We start from the raw sequence: 15156 nt of genomic DNA, 5'->3' as shown, positions 1-15156 counted from the left end.
TTCTCTGAGGAACGTTTTGAAACATTTCAATAATTTTCTCATGCATTCATTGATGAGCTGGAGATCCTCGGCCCATCTTTGCTCTTCAAATGCCCCTTTTCCACCAAAGCAGTTCCAGGGCTGGTTCGGGTCCAGTGCTTAGTTTGGAACCGGGTTTTCTGTTTCCACTGACAAAGAACTGGCTCTGGGGCCAGAAAAAACGGTTCCAGGCTAGCACCAACTCTCTGCTGGGCCAGAGGAAAGAACCGCTTACGTCAGCGGGGGGCGGAGTTGTTAAGACCAACAACAATAAGACCGCGAAAGATCGCCATTTTTAAGCGACGAGAAGCAGCAGCTGTACAAACGCAAAGTCATCCATTATTATTGTTGTTGCTGCTTCTTCTTCTCTGTGTTGTTGTTGCTTCGATGTTCACGCCAAGGTTTATGCAAACACAGCGATGTAACTGACATCTACAGCGACGTAATGATGTGGCTCCCCTTAGCACCCCGAGCTATGGAAAAGCAAACTGGTTCTCAGCTGGCTCAAGTTGAACGAGTTGTGTACCAGCACCGGCCCCGAACCAGCCCTGGAACTGATTTGGTGGAAAAGGGGCAAAAGACAAGGCCTTTCCTAGATACTGATTTTGTACCAAATCGTGATTACAAATCACATCGTTGTCACATTATTTCAGTTGTTTTACCTCATTACTAGTCCTAAATTTCCCCATCCCAACCTTTTTTTGGAATGTGTTGCAGGCCTGCAACCCAGGAATGGATGTATATTAACAAATGAACTGAAGGTGACCAGACAAAACATGAAACATCTTCGGTTTTTACTGTCTGCAGTGAAATACAAGTCAAAGTAAATTTGGAAATGACTGTTTTTTTTTTTTTTTTTTATTTCCATACTGTCCCAACTTTTTCTGATTTGGGGTTGTCCAAAAATTTTCCAGAATTTTCTTGGATATCACATGTTAAGGGTGGCACAGTGGTGTAGTGGTTAGCGCTGTCGCCTCACAGCAAGAAGGTCCGGGTTCGAGCCCCGTGGCCGGCGAGGGCCTTTCTGTGTGGAGTTTGCATGTTCTCCCCGTGTCCGCGTGGGTTTCCTCCGGGTGCTCCGGTTTCCCCCACAGTCCAAAGACATGCAGGTTAGGTTAACTGGTGACTCTAAATTGACCGTAGGTGTGAATGTGAGTGTGAATGGTTGTCTGTGTCTATGTGTCAGCCCTGTGATGACCTGGCGACTTGTCCAGGGTGTACCCCGCCTTTCGCCCGTAGTCAGCTGGGATAGGCTCCAGCTTGCCTGCGACCCTGTAGAACAGGATAAAGCGGCTAGAGATAATGAGATGAGATCATATGTTAATCATAGTTTAATATGCAAGTAGTTCAGGATTGCACTAAATTCTTTGTTTACAGGAAATAAATAATAATACACTTTAATCCCCTTTGCTGTCGCCAGGGTTACAGTAAACAACTAGTATACAGATTATATTGGCACAGTTCAGAGTCTAGGGTGAATCCACAATTCAAGAACTAGTCGTTCATTTCCTTGATGCTCCGTGTGTGGTGGTGGTGTTGTTTTGTTTTTTAGGCTGCTATCGTCAGGATTATGAAGATGAGGAAAGTACTGAAGCACCAGCAGCTCCTTGCGGAAGTGCTAAACCAGTTATCATCACGCTTCAAACCTCGAGTCCCTGTCATCAAGGTAAAAAGCTACGCCATAATGCAGCATCTCCTCCGGAATTGTGTACTGAAGTTGAGCGGGTTTGTTTCTTTTTTCAGAAATGCATCGATATTTTGATAGAGAAGGAGTACCTGGAGCGAGTCGACGGTGAGAAGGACACCTACAGCTACCTGGCTTAAACCCTCGTTTCTAAAGTCCGACTCGAACATCATTCCCAAAGCCTCTTGGCTTTCATTATAAGGGATGCACGCATGGACCCGGACACTGGAGCTCCCTTTAAAACACAGGCGTCTAAACACTGCTGTTCTTCTCAAGTCTCAGCTCAGCCGTTCAGGATCTCCGGCGCCGTTTTGATCTGTAAATAAGCCGCCATACCCTTAGCGAGGTCTGACCTGGCTTCGGGGTTGCATGTTTCTGCCTCTCATCTGAAAAGCAAAGCTAATTAATTTAATAATAAATTAAATGACTTTGGACTGACTTTAAAAAGGTTATTATTGCATATAAGAAAAAAAAAATTCTGGCAGCGCTTTATGAATATATTTGTTAAACTGGCCCTTGTAGAGTTGTGTAAGCAGCTTTTATCCGCTCCATCATTTGTATAGTGTCTTTTGTTTTATAAATGTCATGAATAAACTTTAAATTTTCTCTAAGTTGTCTTTAAGCTCTTTCCAGTAACTGAAAGCTCATCGGTAGACATATTGAGACTCGCTGGTTTCCAAAAGTATTTGAGTCAGATTTGCCTTTTCTTACCAGAGCGAGAAAAATCAATATGAAGTTAGTTACACGCAGTAGAACAGGTGAAGCAGAAAAAAAAAAAAAAAAAGGATTTTTTCCATGGCAACAAGTTGGACACTCGTGGGTTTAACCAGAGGAGCGACAGGAATCTGTATTTTAGCAGGTAACAAACATTCACAGTTCTTAGAAATCAAATCAATCATTGCTCTGATTCTGAATAATACTTGTTTATAATGGGTGGCACGGTGGTGTAGTAGTTAGCGCTGTCGCCTCACAGCAAGGTCTGGGTTCGAGCCCCGTGGCCGGCGAGGGCCTTTCTGTGCGGAGTTTGCATGTTCTCCCCGTGTCCGCGTGGGTTTCCTCCGGGTGCTCCGGTTTCCCCCACAGTCCAAAGACATGCAGGTTAGGTTAACTGGTGACTCTAAATTGAGCGTAGGTGTGAATGTGAGTGTGAATGGTTGTCTGTGTCTATGTGTCAGCCCTGTGATGACCTGGCGACTTGTCCAGGGTGTACCCCGCCTTTCACCCGTAGTCAGCTGGGATAGGCTCCAGCTTGCCTGTGACCCTGTCATTCCCTTAGCAGCCTCACTTTTTTCTGCCTCCACCACTGACTCATGCTTCCAGGGTGTCCATCTGTCCGTCCATCCATTAATCGGAGATTCTCATTAGTGTGAATGTTTGTTGGTAGGATTTATATAGAATTATCACTGGAAGCAGTGTGTGAACTGGTTAGATCTGGGATTTGAGCCAAACAGGGTCAAGGTCAAATATCTGAAATAGTTGTTTAATTCCGTACCGTTTGAAGTACATCGTAAGGGTATTTCTGGTGCACAATTTAAGAAGGAAGACTAGACTTGTGGGGATCGTTGACAAGTTTTATTTGTTCTCTCAAAAATAAGACAACTTGTCTGTCCATCCGTCCATTATCTCTAGCCGCTTTATCCTGTTCTACAGGGTCGCAGGCAAGCTGGAGCCTATCCCAGCTGACTACGGGCGAAAGGCGGGGTACACCCTGGACAAGTCGCCAGGTCATCACAGGGCTGACACATAGACACAGACGACCATTCACACTCTCATTCACACCTACGGTCAATTTAGAGTCACCAGTTAACCTAACCTGCATGTCTTTGGACTGTGGGGGAAACCGGAGCACCCGGAGGAAACCCATGTGGACACGGGGAGAACATGCAAACTCCACACAGAAAGGCCCTCGCCGGCCACGGGGCTCGAACCCGGACCTTCTTGCTGTGAGGCGACAGCGCTAACCACTACACCACCGTGCCGCCCCGGCATTAACCATAAGAATATTAATCTCCGTTAGCTCTCTAGTCGACACACAGTCCATTTAAACACCTCTGGTTGAGGATATAATACACTTAGTGGAAACTTGTTGAAATATTAGAACAAAAAGAATATGGCCTCCATATTTCATCCAGTTCAGAAATACATAGCAGGCGACTTGAGCTTATTTTTAGATTTGTTTATTACTTTCAACAATATTATCTGTAAACATTACAAATCAGCACCTTGTACAATCAGAGGCAGAGAGAAACAGAGTGGTCACAAACCCTCAGGGAAAGAAAAACGACTGAATGTCTCAGGAGAAACATGCTGGTGAGGAGCTATCAAACTCGCACTGAGAAAACCGTCAGGATTCTACTTGGCAAATTACAGCAAAAAGTTTTTAATAAATTACAAAAAAAAGCCAAACCTGGTTTCAGAGTCTGCAGATATAAATAGGGACAGTTAAAGATCTTCACGTGTTCGTGATTTGAGGCTGATCTTATTGCTGTGGATTTATCACAACTTGTATCAATGTTCAACTGGACTTGATTTCATGGGTCATCCAACATGTCTGGACTTGTTTGACGTAGCAGGAAAATCCCTGCCCTTATGATGTGGTATGTATGCGAGTACCATGATTCATTCATTCATTCACCAAACAGCCTTGACTTCACATGATTGGATTAGCACCATTCACAAAAAATACAGTTTCCTGTAACAGTAAACATTACAGGCTGTGTAATCAATCATTCATTACATTATTGATCACCATCACTGATATAACCAAGAGGGCCTCAAACTGTGTGCAGCGACATTATGCTTACATGAAACACGTACAGTAATATTCTGCCCATTTATTCGAGGCAGAGAGCTTTTTATTCCTCAATTTCCCACTGACCAACACATCAGGTCCAGACTGATCGTTATAGAACTTTTGTTTTTGAATCATTCGATTCAACAGTCGAATAAAAGCTTAATAATAAAAAGTATGCTGTCATTTCCAACTGTAACCAAAAAAAAAAAAAAATCACAGACCGCACTCTGACAGCCTGTATACTATTTATTTATTACATTTCAGTACAAACACTAGCTTACGTATTTACCAATGAAAATACGAGCACCGATCCATCAGTTAACACTGATTTCATGGCTCGTTACTAAATTCTTAAATCTATTACTTCATGTTCCCGAAAGTAATATTTAAATTTTCTACATCTCACCAGCTACAAGTCTGGAAACACCTAATTCGGTGATTTTTCTTTATTTATATTAAAAGTTACTTCATGTCTGAAAGTAAAGATGGAGGTCGTTTCTTGATATAATATGGATTACTACAGTTGTAGAATAGGGCTGTTTACTATATTATTTACCGTTTGATCTCAAACTCATTAAAGGAACAGTCCGCCGTACTTCCATAATGAAATATGCTCTTATCTGAATTGAGACGAGCTGCTCCGTACCTCTCCGAGCTTTGCGCGACCTCCCAGTCAGTCAGACGCGCTGTCACTCCTGTTAGCAATGTAGCTAGGCTCAGTATGGCCAATGATATTTTTTGGGGCTGTAGTTAGATGTGACCAAACTCTTCCACGTTTTTCCTGTTTACATAGGTTTATATGAGCAGTGACATGAAACAAGTTCAGTTACACAAATTGAAACGTAGCGATTTTCTATGCTATGGAAAGTGCGCACTATGACGACAGGCGTACTAACACCTTCTGCGCGCTTCGGCAGCGCATTGATATCTGAGCTCCGTATCAATGCGCTGCCGAAGCGCGCAGAAGGTGTTAGTACGCCTGTCATTATAGTGCGCACTTTCCATAGCATAGAAAATCGCTACGTTTCAATTTGTGTAACTGAACTTGTTTCATATCACTGCTCATATAAACCTATGTAAACAGGAAAAACGCGGAAGAGTTTGGTCGCATCTAACTACAGCCCCAAAAAATACCGTTGGCCATACTGAGCCTAGCTACATTGCTAACAGGAGTGACAGCGCGTCTGACTGACTGGGAGGTCGCGCAAAGCTCGGAGAGGTACGGAGCAGCTCGTCTCAATTCAGAGAAGAACATATTTCATTATGGAAGTACGGTGGACTGTTCCTTTAAGGCGGCAAGAAATGGCACTAATTAACTTTTGACGAGGCACCTGTTAATTGAGAAGCATTCCAGGTGACTCCCTCATGAAGCTGGTTAAGAGAATAACAATAGTGTGTAAAGCGTCAAGGTGAACGCTGGAGAAACTAAAATATGAAACTTTTTTTCTCTCAGGACTTTGTTTACCCCATAGTTTTGATGTCAAAAATAGTCAAAAAAAAAAAAAAACTACGAATGAGTAGGTGTCCAAACTTTTGACTGGTACTGTATATAACTGACGAGAGAAGAAACGCAAGTCTCAGTGATTCCTCAAAGCTCACTGGAAAAATTAAAACGATGTAAACCAGATAGAATTCAAAATATCAGGGCAAGGAAATGTCTCTTGCCCTGCCTTAGCATTCAGGGATTCTGGATTAGTCATGTGGTCTGGAGGAAACACTGAAAGGTGGCTTGACTATAGCTTTAAAGTAAAGGTGATCAATACATCAGTTATGTATAATCAATGATTTTACAGTGTAATAAGTCTTTAATCCAGGGTCAAACATGGAAGCCAATTTCTTCCAAAGTGGAAAAGAGAAAGGGGGGGGGGGGGGGGGGGGCACCCACTGAATTCATCGGAAAAAGTTGTCGACTGACTTGTGCACTTGATTATGTGACCGTTTATAGGTTTTTACACATAAAACGAAAAAAACACTGCCAGTACATGCTGGATGACCCAATATTTAACGACAGGAAGACCTTACTGACTGTCCAAAACGTTTCCATCCTACAGTGATGGTCTGGCAAAAAGCTGCTCAAAAGATGTGGAGATTTCTATAATAAAAAGAAAACATTGAAAAGTTCCCTGATTCTGATTTCTACTCCATTTGAAATCTTTGTTCATGCATACAACAAACTCAATACACAAATCACCAACATTTCAGGACACCTAAACAATTCAGTGTAATTTCAAGGCACCGCAAGTTAGATATTTTATCTATCCATGGTTTTTTTTGTCTTTTTTTTTTTCCTTTTTAAATACTTACTTTTTCATTTATTTTACAGAAACTGGATGTGTTGGCACTCCAGAAAGTACTTGATACCTCTTGCAGATGCTTGTGGTGACAGACAAGCAGAGAAAGTGACTTTGGTTTTCATATGGATCAGAAAAACACCTCAACTTGATGAAGACCGGTGTGGCATAGCGAGACTCCGGTTTATTAGGCAGGGCTGATTTATACTGATACATCAAGATAGATGAACGCATGTGTGAGAAAGGGTTTAGGGGTCAAGTGTAGTTTGAAAAGGATGACTAACTCGTGCGAGTCAACAGTTCTGGGAGTCGGGCAACTGCTGACTGGTCGAGTAAGGAAGTGTATGTAGTAGCATTGGGACAAAACCCAAAGCAGAGCAGAGCAGTTCGAGGACCGTTTAGCAGAAGTTCTATGACGTTAAACGCACTTGTACAACAGGGCTGTTGAATTCTCGAATCTGATTGGTCAGAAGCGGTTACATTTCCATAACAGCAGCTCTGAGAGCAGTACCAGCTGTAATTCAAAATCACAGCTTTCGATTTATGCACTTGTTCTAATAAGCGTCATCATTTCTCTTGTAAGGACTCATTAACGGTGACTTGCTTGGCAAAGTCTCCACATCGTCCAAGTTAATAACGAACATTCATAAATTACATTACAGGTATTTAGCGGACGCTCCTATCCAGAGCGACGTACGACGTACCCAGAGCAGCCTGGGGAGCAGGTCCCTTGCTCAAGGGTACTTCAGCCATTCTTGCTGGTTCAGGGAATCAAACCAGCGACCTTTTGGTCCCAAAGCTGCTTCCCTAACCATTAGGCCATGGCTTCAATAACAGTCGATAACAATTGACATATGATCTTTAACATGAGGTTTTCTGTAAAGAGACATTAATGTAACATTTATGGACGAAGTCTCCAGTGCCAGCGCTTTATGACCATCAGTAGTTTTTTTTTATTTTTAAAAAGGTCTTCAGAACAGAGCACGTTACAGTTTTTCTGTAATGACAAGCTGTGTTTTTGTCTCATTACCTAAAGTTGGTGATGGTGGTACTGTTTATAGCTGCTGTGACAAATAAAACGAACTAACTCTTGTGGTTAGATTAAAAAAAAAATTTTTTTTTAAATGGAAGGCAATGAGAGACGAACTTGAGCTAACAGTCACAAATGTTAAAAGTACAGCACTAAACAGCAAAACATCAGTATTTTGTTTGGATGCGCACCACTGACTCCAGGTGCACGTGTTCATATGTGCAATTATCTGCACATAATGTCTGCAGTTTTGCAAACCCAGTATAAATCAGCCCATACAGGTTTATGACCTAATAAACTGGTTCTGAACCTGCGATTTACTGTCAGTTTGGTCCAAAGGTTGAAAGACATTGACTGTTTGCAATAAAAAAAAAAAAAAAATAATAATAATAAAATAATAATAATAATAATAAAAAAAAGTTTGGAACACTGGAAAACAAAAACAGCCCATTAGACAGTGACAGATCTCTGCTAAACTTGAAGCTGTAAACAAGTGAATATTCAAGTTACTGTCAAAAAGTGAATTCCCAGAGTAAGCCTGTTGGTCAAGAAAAATAATGACAGGAAAGACTGAAGTGTAAAAAAGTACTAGAAATATCCAAATCGGCAGATCACCTTGTCCTATAAAAACCAGTATTGAAACGGCATGTGGAGAGAAAATTCCTGAAGAGTGTAAGGCATTTGTTCCAGAGGTAGACGGATTCATGGAATTTCCATTTCACGTTCAATGCCCACATACTTGAGAGCATCCGCTTGACTGTATCTAAAAGGAGAAAGGGAAGGGAGGGGGAGACAAAACCACCCCACCGCATACAAACACGTATAAGCTGGATGAAAAATCATGTTGGGGCCAAGATACTAAATAACTTTTCACAGAAACATCATTATTGTGCTAAGGTAAATGTGTAGGCATGCAACGATATATCGCGTAATGATAAGTGACAAAAGTACAAATTTATGACTATTCGAATTGATGAAATAAAATTAAATCTCGATAATTGCATTGTTTTAACAGCAGAGGGGGGAATAACGTAAAATAGCAGGAACGAGCATAACTACACCCTAGGCGGAAGTAAAACAGGTCTTAAAGGAACAGTCCACCGTACTTCCATAATGAAATATGCTCTTATCTGAATTGAGACGAGCTGCTCCGTACCTCTACGAGCTTTGCGCGACCTCCCAGTCAGTCAGACGCGCTGTCACTCCTGTTAGCAATGTAGCTAGGCTCAGTATGGCTAACGGTATTTTTTTGGGGCTGTAGTTAGATGCGACCAAACTCTTCCGCGTTTTTCCTGTTTGCATAGGTTTATATGACCAGTGATATGAAACAAGTTCAGTTACACAAATTGAAACGTGGCGATTTTCTATGCTATGGAAAGTGCGCACTATAATGACAGGCGTACTAACACCTTCTGCGCGCTTCGGCAGCGCATTGATATCTGAACTCCGTATCAATGTGCTGCTGAAGGTGTTAGTACGCCTGTCATTATAGTGCGGACTTTCCATAGCATAGAAAATCGCTACGTTTCAATTTGTGTAACTGAACTTGTTTCATATCACTGGTCATATAAACCTATGTAAACAGGAAAAACGCGGAAGAGTTTGGTCGCATCTAACTACAGCCCCAAAAAATACCATTGGCCATACTGAGCCTAGCTACATTGCTAACAGGAGTGACAGCGCGTCTAACTGCGTCTGACTGACTGGGAGGTCGCGCAAAGCTCGGAGAGGTACGGAGCAGCTCGTCTCAATTCAGATAAGAGCATATTTCATTATGGAAGTACGGTGGACTGTTCCTTTAATGCCAGGAAAAGACAGAAAAGCAAAAGAAAAGGGACAGGAAAGCTGGTGTGCGACTGACTGTACAAATAAATTCAACAAGAAATCAGAGTTAGCTTTTTACAGACTGCCAAAAGCTAAAGAAAAGAGAAGCAAATGGAGGTAGTATAAATGTCCATAAAATTTAAGAAAAACACCCATTAGTGAACTTTTTCATTTCTAATAATAAGGAATATTTTAGTAACAAGATTTTTTCCCTTTACAAACATGGGTAAATAACTTAAGAAAATGAAACAAAGTGAGTTTCTTTATTTAACAAAAAGAAACATTTAAAGTGATAAAGACTAGGAAAATAAAAATGTTGCTTTTTTTGGGAATAAAATTCTCATTTAATCTCTCTCCCCCCCCCAAGAAAAAAAAAAACATCAGGGGAAAATTGAATTGTGAATCAAATTGAGAATTGCATGAATAGTTACATGCCTAGTAGTGTGCATCTGTCACAAGCAGCCAAGGCAGCTCGGGTAAATCAAAGCTCTAATATGTAGATCTATCATTTATCTGCCCCAAAACAGTCATTAGAAACATGCACACAGCTTCCTGCCGAGTGACGGCAGAGACTGTGATTATGATTTTAAATGATAGCTGACTGCCACATGTCGAAGATGTAGTGTAAAGAAAAAAAAAAAAAAAAGTCAAAGCTGGTCAACACTTACCTGTAGTCAAAGAAAAGCTCCTCCCCGGTTTGTATGGCTCTCTTGGCGAAAATGCCTATTCGGTGATCCCCATTAACCATCATAACTAAAAAGGAGGAAAGAAGAAGGTGTGTGGGGGAGGGGGGGGGGGGAATAAATAAATAAAAAAGTGAGTAGATCAGCTCTCCTGTTTACTACTAAAGGAACAGCCAAGACATGTCTTAAGTTTGTTTCCTTATTTTTACAAACATAATAGTATTGTGCAAACTGCATGTCCAGATCAGCACACACTCGCCTTTAAAACATCTGGCTCAGTAATTTGTACATTCCACAATCTAATTTCATTAGCACCATTAACTTGGAGCTCCAGCACAAAACTTAAAAAAAAAAAAAAAAATCATTCTACTGGATTGACATTTGCTGTAAGGGGAACACTGTACATTTTATTTTCAGATGCAGTGCAACGTTTAAGATGCCTCACCTTTTGCATAGCAGTTGGGGTTGACAGAGTGATTGGCAAACCTGATCTTGTTGCCTTTCCTCGTTGCATCAACAACAAAATCTGCAGAGAAAACCGAACGATATATAAAACAAAAAACGACGAAAAAGAAGAGCACAAACTTGCAACACTGAGTGTGGAGAAATCGACTCACCGTTGTTAAGGTTGAACAAAAAACTACACATGTACTTGTCATAGACCTTTCCTCTGCGGTCAGCCTCGTCCTGGGAGATGATCTACAGGAAACAGAAAGTAGTAGAAATACTGACCAAAACAACTTACACTTGAAAACGGAGCTTATTTAGACTGTTGCCAGGACCAGCTCAAACACCGCAGCATTACAGAAATCACATCTGTAATAAAGAACCTGGACCGCATCATCAGTAGCCAAGTAATGGATTAGAATAAGTTCAGAAAGATTGTGTTTATAATTTTCTCCATTGCTGAACACGGTCCTTCAAAAGCAGGACGCAGGAACTACGCCAGGATCGAACCAATTTTTTCCAAGGGTTCAGCCATGTGCTATAGATGTTACCTTATGGCTACACAACACGAAGTCGTGCTTGAAATTAGTTCCTGAAATGATGTGAATGCTCTCATTTCTGCTCATGAGAAACAGTTTTATTATTTTAACCCTGTTCTGCATAAATTTCAGTTTAGCCCCAAAAAGGAGCTGAAAGTTTATTATTTCAAATGCTACAGTTCTATGCAGTGTTGTAGTCGAGTCACTAAACCGAGTCTGAGTCCAGTCTCGAGTCCCCAGTGCTCAAGTCCAAGTCATTAAAAAATAAATAAATAAAAAAAATTTTATATACATGAGTGATTCCACGCTTATGGGTACTGAAATGGGGACATGAACTTATTCACCTAAAACCATTTCTTTTTTTACCATCAGGTCACAAAACATGTAATCTTTAATGAATGATATGTTAAAAGATAACTTTAATTTTCTGAGATGTAATAAAAATATATTTATATGCCAAAGTCAAGCCTATGAGTTCCAAAATGATGTCTGTTACATTACTTCTGTTACGATTGTCCATCTCGCGTCTGTTACAGATTAATTACAATCTAGCTATATACCATGTTAATCTTATTCTACACATGTTTATTAATTATATTTGCTAAAACATCACCTTCCTATGTTTCAAAAAGTAATTCTACATTGTTAAAATTGAGAATATATATGTCCACAACACTTCTGTTACGTTCTGACTTTGGCATATAAATATGTTTTTATTACATCTCAGAAAATTAAAGTTATCTTTTAACATATCATTCATTAAAGATTACATGTTTTGTGACCTGATGGTAAAAAAAGAAATGGTTTTAGGTGAATAAGTTCATGTCCCCATTTCAGTACCCATAAGCGTGGAATCACTCATATATATTTTTTGAGTTGAGTCCACTATTGATCCGAGTCCAAAATTCCAACCGCACCATTTGACGATGCCTGTTTTAGCCTCATTAACACGAGTTTGTTCCTGAACATGACGTATGAACAGGTAAATGTGCTTCTCTTTATCAGGGAGCACGAAGTATTCTGTCAGAGATGGTTGGGAGACGGATGTAAGTGCAGAAGGTGTGTTTATTAATACAAGTGAAGACACAAACAATCCAGAATGGCAGGCAAAATCGTAAAACAGGCAATAGTTTGAGCGAGGCACAAACAGGCTATCGTAGACTCGGCAGAATCAAAGACGAGAAACAGGAAATCAGGCTCGGTAATGTGTCAGCAACGCAACTCAATACTTCGCAAAGTAAGCGTGTTTTCAGAGTTTTTAAATATAGACGCATTGATTGTGCCTTAATCCTGTGCAAGTGCGAGTCCACTTGGCGCGCGCGCCATCCAGAGTGTGCCTGAGAGTCTGACGCACGTGCCAAATCCGAGTCCTTGTCTCCAATTTACCAGTCCGAGTAATCAGTGCTCAAGTCCAAGTCGAGTCACGAGTCCTTAAAATTAGGGCACGAGTAAGACTCGAGTACTACAAGTTCGCTTCGATGATTAATCTTTTAGAAAAACGCAGCCTACATTTAAGAATTAACCACAGAAACAACTGTTGCAAAAGGATATTACAAAAGAACAGAGCTGAATGCAACACTTGTCATTACAACTTGATGTTCTGAACCAATACTGCCTGGAGGTTCTACCCATTACAATGGAAATAAAAAACATTTCAAGGGAACAAGCTGCATCAACATATTGATATTTTTTGGGAAGTAACTGTATTCGCATGATAAGAAGGGTATTACCTGCAGGTGATTGTACCACCAGTCTACTTGTTTGGGTCTCTTTGTGCTTTCGGCGACTCGTGTAATTGGCAGATACTGATAAGGTTATAAAAGCACCATCGTCGACCTCTTGATATTTCAGTCGGGCCCGTCTTGAAAGTTCATTACGAAAAATTATTTGTGGAAATGTTACTTAAAACCTAAGCTTGGCTCATGTTCCATTCATTAACATGGGAATGGACTGGGTTAAAAATCGTGCAGGCTCACATCCACCCATGCATCGTCACGGATCTGTGCCCATAAGGCGCTTTCGGACCAGAGGAACTTTTTCATAATTCTTATAAGTGTTGGAGGAAGATGTGCCCTTTTTTGTGTCCTCACTGCAGGAACTGAGAATGATTATAGTCCTTAAAATGCTGTTTTGAAGGGCTTTTTTTTTTTTAAGCTCGTACTTCAGAGTAGGTACTCTCCTAGCACATAGGAACCATGACTGATGCAAGTGTACGTTGATTGGTCCAGATGATGGGTCCAACACATGAGCCAATGCAGGCTGCATTACGCAGCCAGTTTTAAAGACTTGTGTACACCATCAGCCATGAACATTAGGGTTTAAAAAAAAGCATGTGTGTGGATCCCAGACAAATGGACTGACAATGAAGTCCAGGTTTTATTAAGCCTACATGTGACAAAGGAAATGCAATACGATTTTGATGCTTCCGAGTGAAATATAAAACCTTAAACTAAATGTTCTTGTCCATGTTTTTTTTTTCTTATCATAAGAAAACCCTTAACCTATAAAACAAGACGGTCATCTATATCCCCCACTCCATATACCAAGTTTCAAGACATTATGAGTCACATTTTTCAAGTTGTGCTGCAGGAAACCAACCCTACCTCTTTACACTGACCTCAGCAGCCCATGGCATAAACCCATCAGACCTTTGGTCCAGGTGGGCTAAAAACTCAAATTTCTCACATTGCTTGGTATCAAAAGGCACATATAAATTACTTAATCAACACATATACCAACTTTCAAGACCATACCACTCAGTTTTCAAGTTCTGCTCCGGAAACAAAACCTACCCCTAAGACTAACCTGAGAGACCAAGTCTGAAATTGTTTCCATGCAAACATGAAAAATTTAAAATTTCTTAGTATGAAAAAGCACATCTACAGCACCTTGTTAACATGTATACCAAGTTTCAAATCCTATCATGAATAGTTTTGGATATATGCTCCGGAAACGAACATTGCTCTTAGAAACCAAGTCAAAATCTATTATTTATGTAAAAATTTGAAAAATACTTTTTTCAAAAATCCAGAATAGCAAAAGGCACCAGTTCACATGTTGCTTGAAATGTATACAAAGTTTCATATTTCAGTCGTTTCAAAGACATGGCCCCGAAATGAAAACGTGACCGGACGGACAGCCAGATGGAACCAGTTTCTATATCCGCCGCCAAACTTTGTTTGGACGGAGAATAATAAAAATCCACACTAATGTTAGGTAAACATATTTTAAACAGTCACTATTTTCCACCACAAACTTGCTCTTTATAATGCAAAATAAAGAATTTACTGCCAGTATACAACACTTCCTCATCTCATCTCATTATCTGTAGCCGCTTTATCCTGTTCTGCGGGGTCGCAGGCAAGCTGGAGCCTATCCCAGCTGACTACGGGCGAAAGGCGGGGTACACCCTGGACAAGTCGCCAGGTCATCACAGGGCTGACACATAGACACAGACAACCATTCACACTCACATTCACACCTACGGTCAATTTAGAGTCACCAGTTAACCTAACCTGCATGTCTTTGGACTGTGGGGGAAACCGGAGCACCCGGAGGAAACCCACACGGACACGGGGAGAACATGCAAACTCCGCACAGAAAGGCCCTCGCCGGCCACGGGGCTCGAACCCGGACCTTCTTGCTGTGAGGCGACAGTGCTAACCACTACACCACCGTGCCGCCCCACAACACTTCCTGGTTTCTCTAATTTCACAGCGCAGCGTAACGATCCATTTCTATCGAAATACGTGACTAAAACACGACACACGAAAATGGACCAGTTTAAATCCTAATGTTAGTTTGCTGTTTTCACAGCAGCACAAAAACACTGTTCATCTTGTCCAC

At 41.0% G+C, this 15156-nt stretch overlaps 2 protein-coding genes across 4 annotated transcripts in view; one reads left to right on the top strand and one right to left on the bottom strand.

The window, feature by feature from the left end:
* The window catches only part of cul1b (cullin 1b), a 57260-nt gene extending 54947 nt beyond the window's left edge, over positions 1–2313 (top strand). Inside the window, exons 21-22 of the mRNA XM_060900020.1 lie at positions 1571–1684; positions 1762–2313. Coding sequence (XP_060756003.1) covers positions 1571–1684; positions 1762–1842 — 195 coding nt within the window. The 3' untranslated portion in view covers positions 1843–2313. The remainder of the gene's footprint in view (positions 1–1570; positions 1685–1761) is intronic.
* Positions 2314–5747: 3434 nt separating this feature from the next.
* The window catches only part of ezh2 (enhancer of zeste 2 polycomb repressive complex 2 subunit), a 37176-nt gene continuing 27767 nt past the window's right edge, over positions 5748–15156 (bottom strand). For all 3 annotated transcript variants that reach the window (XM_060900017.1, XM_060900018.1, XM_060900019.1), the window contains 4 exons: positions 10942–11023; positions 10770–10850; positions 10310–10394; positions 5748–8580 (listed from right to left, as the gene is read on the bottom strand). In XM_060900017.1, the coding sequence (XP_060756000.1) occupies positions 8520–8580; positions 10310–10394; positions 10770–10850; positions 10942–11023 (309 nt within the window). In that variant the 3' untranslated portion in view covers positions 5748–8519. The remainder of the gene's footprint in view (positions 8581–10309; positions 10395–10769; positions 10851–10941; positions 11024–15156) is intronic.

The sequence above is a fragment of the Neoarius graeffei genome, chromosome 19 (assembly GCF_027579695.1).
Source record: "Neoarius graeffei isolate fNeoGra1 chromosome 19, fNeoGra1.pri, whole genome shotgun sequence".
Classification (NCBI taxonomy): domain Eukaryota; kingdom Metazoa; phylum Chordata; class Actinopteri; order Siluriformes; family Ariidae; genus Neoarius; species Neoarius graeffei.
Note: the sequence above shows the minus strand (reverse complement) of the source record. Positions and strands in the feature narration are given on the sequence as shown.